Consider the following 6,000-nt stretch of genomic DNA (forward strand, 5'->3'; position numbering starts at 1 on the left):
TACTTTTGATGCTTTTGTGTGACACTGAAATATGATCAAGTCAGTGGCGGCCTTATATATGTTTCAATGGTTTCAATTGATTTATAGTAGTAGTAGTAGTAAGGTAGTAGTAGAAGTAATATTGCATTGCATCGCAGCCTTCCAGTCAGCCTTGTCAATTATTCAGCCTCATCCTGTACGTCCACTTACCTAGTTGGCAGCAGATAATAATGACTGCAGGTACTCGCCTGTCATGTCACGTTGACCTGTGTTGTTTGGTTGTAATTGTTCCCACTTCCCAGTGTGTGCACTCACTGCACTAGCAGCGCTGAGAGTTGTGATTGCATAATTGTAGAGCCTATGCTGCCTTCCAATTATACCTTAAAGTCAAAATTTGTTTAATCAAGCTACTTTTGTGTATTTTTCTACTTGGCTGTGTATGCTGTTCATGCTTTGTTTGAAGTCTGATAATACACACTGACAAAAGAAAAATATATTTTTTTAACATTGAGGCCTTCTTGTTTACACCACACCCTGCTGATGTCATTTCATAAACACTGTAGCGCTTCACATTTGAATCCATTCAACATTCAGCGTGTTAGTGTTATCGGAATCAGAATCATCTTTATTGTCGATGAACATTTTTCGTCATCGGCAAACTTTTTTTCTTTTCTCATCTCTGGGACCCCCGATCGATACTGTAAAATCCTCAATGTTTATTGAGTTACAGACTCATATATATGTCCATTTGTACCCTTGGCGGTCCCTGGACCTGACGTTGATACACACACGTGTATATGGACAACGGAAGCTATTAGCCATGTAATCCATGGAGTTGCAATGTCGTGTGTTCGAATCCCAACAACATGTGGCATCCCCTCCCTCCCATGTCTCTCTCCACTCTACTCTCTCTGTCTGGTACAGCAGCAGAACTGGCATGAAGCACGTGATTATAAATATACATGTATAATTATAAACCTTGCAGAACTGTTGCACTGAGTTCAACTCGGTGTTAAGACATTCTTTGAAAGCTGTGGAGAAGGAATTATTATAGTAAACCATAGAAAACGGACACCAAACAAACAATTTCAGATGGCTAAAGTCAAAATTTGCTGTCAAAATCAACACTGCACGCACGTGTTTGTGCATCTGACGTGACGAGTTGGACAAGAGGTGAAGTCGTATTCATGGACAAGAGATCAGGGCTGTGGCACCTCTGCTGCAGTCCACCACAGCGCACATACACACACACGCGTGCACTCACACACACACACACACACACACACACACACAAACACGTGTGCGCGCAGACACGCAGGACAGAGGAAGCTGACATCCTTCCCGTTCCTCTGCTGTTGGGATGTGTACTTTTCTTTTCCAAGTCAGAGGTTAAGCTGCTGTTTTGCCACAGTTTCTGTTCTGCAAAACAAAGTCCTTAAGGTCCATAGATAACTCATACAGGAAGGATGCAGAACTTTATTCTCATGCGGCAGGTGTTAAAAAAAGAGAGCAAAGAAAGTGAGCGAAATTATTTTTTGTTCAACTCCCATCATTTACAATTTTCAGGAAAGGGGAAGAAGAATAGATATAAGGAAAACAAGACACATATTCAAATGAAGACCAAAACTGGCTAAAGCTAATCTGGCTACCTTTTTATAAGTCATCAGAAGCTTTAATATTGTAACCACGAGGTAGCGACAATTTAGTAAAGGGCCGCTAACATCGACCTCAATCTGAGAAAGGATTCAGAGAAAAATGTTGTGTGTCACAACAGGTCTGTGCCAGGTGAACAACCCCCTCAGCCCCCTCCTCAGGCGGGGTGGAGATGTACTGCAGCAGCCCTGGCCCACCGTAGACCCCCAGTACCTGGAGGTCCCTGACACTGTGGAGTTCCGTGTACAGGTTTGTGCACGCACGCACACACACACACACACACACACACACACACACACACACACACATTGTTGTTCTTTATTTAATTCCACAAATTTAAATTAATTTGACAAGGAAACAAATATAACGGGGTTGACAGTGGACAGTGGCCTTGAGTTTGACCTTTCCAGATTGATCATCGTCAAAGGTCATTTTGCCAAATGAAAATCACGTGTGACTGTTTTACATATTTTTATGTTATAGTGGAATGTGGATATGGATGCAATGTCATTTTGACAAAATGAACCTGACATTGAACCCAAGCTGTCTTCAATGTACAGTATATGAGTAATAATAATAATAATGGATTTTATTTATAACGCACTTTACATTCGTGAGAAAGTGCAAATGCATAAAATAAAAACAGAAGAAACATCACACGCCAGAAAAATGCAGAAGGCCCGGTCGCCCATGGTGCGCAGGTTGGTTTGGTGTGTTTGAGGAGGTTTGCGAGTTGAGGGTTGTAGGGAGACTAATAAAGTATGACTAAGCCTATAGCTCATAAATAGATAGAAGATGTTGTTCTTTGTCATTTGCACATCATGGCTTACAAAAGGATTGCGACCTTTTGAGGTAATTTATTAAACGTCATTAAACATTGAGTAATTTATGTCTGTTGTCGCTCACACATGCAGACCTTCTGGCAGGTTATCTTTTCCAACTCTTTCAAGTGCTAGAGACGTGACTCTAATAATAGTCCTCCTATATGCACACGTTTGCTCTTCACATGAGCTGACATTTTTACTCCGCTTCTTAAACCCAAACAGTTCCAAGATTGCACTCATACTCTGTAATTTTCAGAGCCTATGATTAGTGTGTTTGTGTGCGTGTGTACACGTGCACAAGCACACACGCACGCGCTATTGCGTTTATGCGTGTGTGTGATCAAGGCTAGGTGGTACCCTTGTGTACATGTCAAGTGGCTGGTCATCTTCAGTCTGGAGAGAAGTGGTGAATGATTACAGAGCATGTCACTCTCGTTCTCTCTCTTTCACTCTCATTGGCACAAACGTGCGTGTGTGTGTGTGTGTGCGTGTGTGTGTGCGTGCGTGCTTCAATTTCTATACTTGGTACACTAGTAATAGTAGACTTGGAGAAAGAGAACTTACAACTTACAATGACAAAATGGTTAAGGATTGTGTGTGTGTGTGTATGTGCGCGTGCATGCGTGCCCCAGAGTACAAAGCCAGTCCGCTAGGCTTCCCTGCTGTGGAGGGCAGGATAAGATAGTCAGCTGCAATCAGATCAAAGGGTCTCTGCTGCGCATACACACATACACATTCTGATGCTCACTCATGCATGGACACAAATATACCTCCACCTGCACCCCCACTGGTCGCTCATCACACTGTCCAACATTCATTGTTTGCTTCACGGTTCATTGTCCACTTGGTATCCTGGTTTCTTTGAGGCAATATACTGCGACAGAGGTAATGGCTGAATGCCCAAACGGCACTAATCCCCCCCCCCCTCCCCTTCTCTCTCTCTCTCTCTCTCTCTCTCTCTCTCTCTCCTCAGTCAGCTGACTAGTGTGTGTGTGTGTGTGTGTGTGTGTGTGTGTGTGTGTGTATGCGTGTGTGCATGCGTGTGTGCGTATTCCAGTGAAAGGAAAACCCCCACTGGCCGAACGGCTTGAACCCCTGGGTTTGTGCGGCTTTCATATCCCCACTTTCATTTCCTCCTCGCCGCGTTTGTTTTCGTTCGCTTGCATTCCTCGACAGATGAAACGTCTTAGTGCTCCGAATGCCCCCCTTGCCCCTCAAACACGGCCACGTGCACACACAAACACGAGCGCGCACAATGTCACACACATACTCGCACGCATGCGATCGTACACATATGTATCAGAGGAGCAGTCCTTGGGCGCTCGTGCGATGACGTTGTCGTTGGTTTTCGCTCGGAAAGCTTTCATGTGGCCTTGCGCGGTCCCGCGGAGCCAAGCTCACTTCCTCTGGCCTTTAATCACTGCCTGGGTCTGTCCCACAGCGCAGGCCAAGGTTAGAGTAGCCTTATACACACACACACACACACACACACACACACACTTAATCATCATATGCCGACACAGTAAAATCCTCTGTGCTAAATGATCCCTTTGTAACTCTGAGAGAGTCCACAAATTTGTAGTCTCAAGAGTTACATTTTTACTGTGCATATAAACAAGCAGTTGTATACACACATACAAATTGTCCTTTCCCAGTGGGGATAGAGCTTCTTGCTTGGGCCACAGTCAGTCGGAGACACAGGCTCATAAACACACTTGAAGCAGCATGTGTCCTCAACAAAGTAGTGCAGACCAACCAACCACCCTTCCTTCTGTTTTAAAATAGCTCTGTTTACACGGACTCTGTGTATTTCTTGCGAGCGTAGCTGGGTAAATAATGGTCAATTTGATGTTTGTCTGTTCGTCCCTAGATAGCTGTGACCAAGTCGTCACAAATCTGGTGTGAAATGTGGAAAGCCAAGATGAGGACAGCTCGGAGGACAGTAGTTTAATTGCCACGTGAATAACAGAGGCTGTCTCGTGCTCAAGGGCCGGGATTTAATGACTAAATAGTAAAGGTGGTCACCCAGTGACACTAACACAGTTTTAATATCCGTATGTAACGCCCAGGATTTGAACGTGGGTCTCCCGCGCACGAAGGAACTCTAAAGCCAAAAATCTTAACCTCTAGCCTAAGAGGGAATCCCTCCTTGGCGCCAGGTGAGATATTAGGCTTTTTCTCTTCAGGGAGAGGGTCTGAGCTGCTACTACACAAACCCTGTGGGGTTTATAAGGTTAATCTCACCTCTAACAACAAAAACGAAAAAGTCATCATACAAAAAAAAGCAAAAAATGTGCTTAAGGACTAAATTAAGGACTCCACATAGGAGGGTTTGGAAGAATTTCAACAACGTAACCTCCATCTGCTCCTCAGGTAAACAACCGGTTCTGTGGAACGGTGACGGTGCCCGTGCAGATGTCCCAGGATGCCGAGCGGGTGCTGCAGCTGGTGGTGGACAGCGCTCTGGGACGGAGTGTCCTGGGAGAGCGCAGCATCAAGAGAGCCGTCCTGTCCCAGAGGACCGCGCTTATCAACCTACTGGTCGACGAGTGACATCTGCAGAGCGACAGCAAAGCCTGTCGAAAACAAAAACTGCGTACGTCGTCAGAAAGGTGGACTTCTGGTTCTTTACGTTGGACTGTACGATAGAATCAACCCACCTTTTGTACAAAATGTCAAGAATGTAAATATAAATGGTCATTTTATTAATGTTTTTTTTTTTAAATATATATGTTTTTCATCTTTGAAAGAGAAAGAGCTCGCACTTCCACTGTAAATAAGATGCAGGACAGACTGGTCAAGACAGGTAAAATAAATGGACTCCTCAAACTGTTATTATAATATTTCATTTATACATTAATGTATCCACACAACATGGTCTTATACTCTTCTTCAGAATTAAGAGTGTCGGTACGTGCACAAACTGTGAGCAGTTTAATTTGACTGTGAGGACACTTATTCATTTTTTTGCCGTGTAGACTTCTAAATTAGCAGATCTACAAGTGAGTCTTTTTTTCCTAGTGCTATTTTTGAAAATGAAAAATAAAAAGGGACGAGTCGACGTTAAGCTTCTGGACAACATGTGACCTCTGTCTCTTTTCCCGTTTAGCGAACATACTGTAGAAGATGCAGCATCAGTGATGTTCGTCAGGTGTTGACCTCATATGTCAAAAAACTGTTCAAATTTCAAAATGGCAAAAGTAGCCGATTGACAAGCTCAAAACGCGGTGTAGTATGATCAATTAATTTACGAAAAAAATAGAAAAGGTTAGAATAAGGAGATAAGACAGCCCGACAGCGTGCATCGATGTGTGACATTATCAGTGGGCCCCTCTTGACGTCAAACAAACACCCGAGACCCCCACCGAGATTCCACACATGAGTCACATTCCTCCATCGTCTCACCACTCCGGTTACGCAGCATCCTCGTTATACGCTTCACAAACACCTTAACGCACCATGACAGCTTCCCGCCTCGCTCCCTCTTCTGCCCTGCCCGTCCGGGCCTGTCTTTCTGTCTGTCTGCCTGCTCAGTGCCTGTCTG

General features: G+C 44.3%; 1 protein-coding gene across 2 annotated transcripts in view; it reads left to right on the forward strand.

Annotated features, from left to right (window-relative positions):
• lars2 (leucyl-tRNA synthetase 2, mitochondrial) overlaps positions 1–5,502 on the forward strand; it is a 65,899-nt gene extending 60,397 nt beyond the window's left edge. Inside the window, exons 20-21 of one of the 2 annotated variants that reach the window (XM_080767136.1) lie at positions 1,754–1,881; positions 4,830–5,502. In XM_080767136.1, coding sequence (XP_080623262.1) covers positions 1,754–1,881; positions 4,830–5,009 — 308 coding nt within the window. In that variant the 3' untranslated portion in view covers positions 5,010–5,502. The remainder of the gene's footprint in view (positions 1–1,753; positions 1,882–4,829) is intronic. The other variant, XM_080767135.1, reaches the window with a different exon arrangement.
• Positions 5,503–6,000: the final 498 nt, after the last annotated feature.

This window comes from Protomyctophum bolini (genome assembly GCF_963924005.1).
Source record: "Protomyctophum bolini genome assembly, chromosome: 7".
Taxonomy (NCBI): Eukaryota; Metazoa; Chordata; class Actinopteri; order Myctophiformes; family Myctophidae; genus Protomyctophum; species Protomyctophum bolini.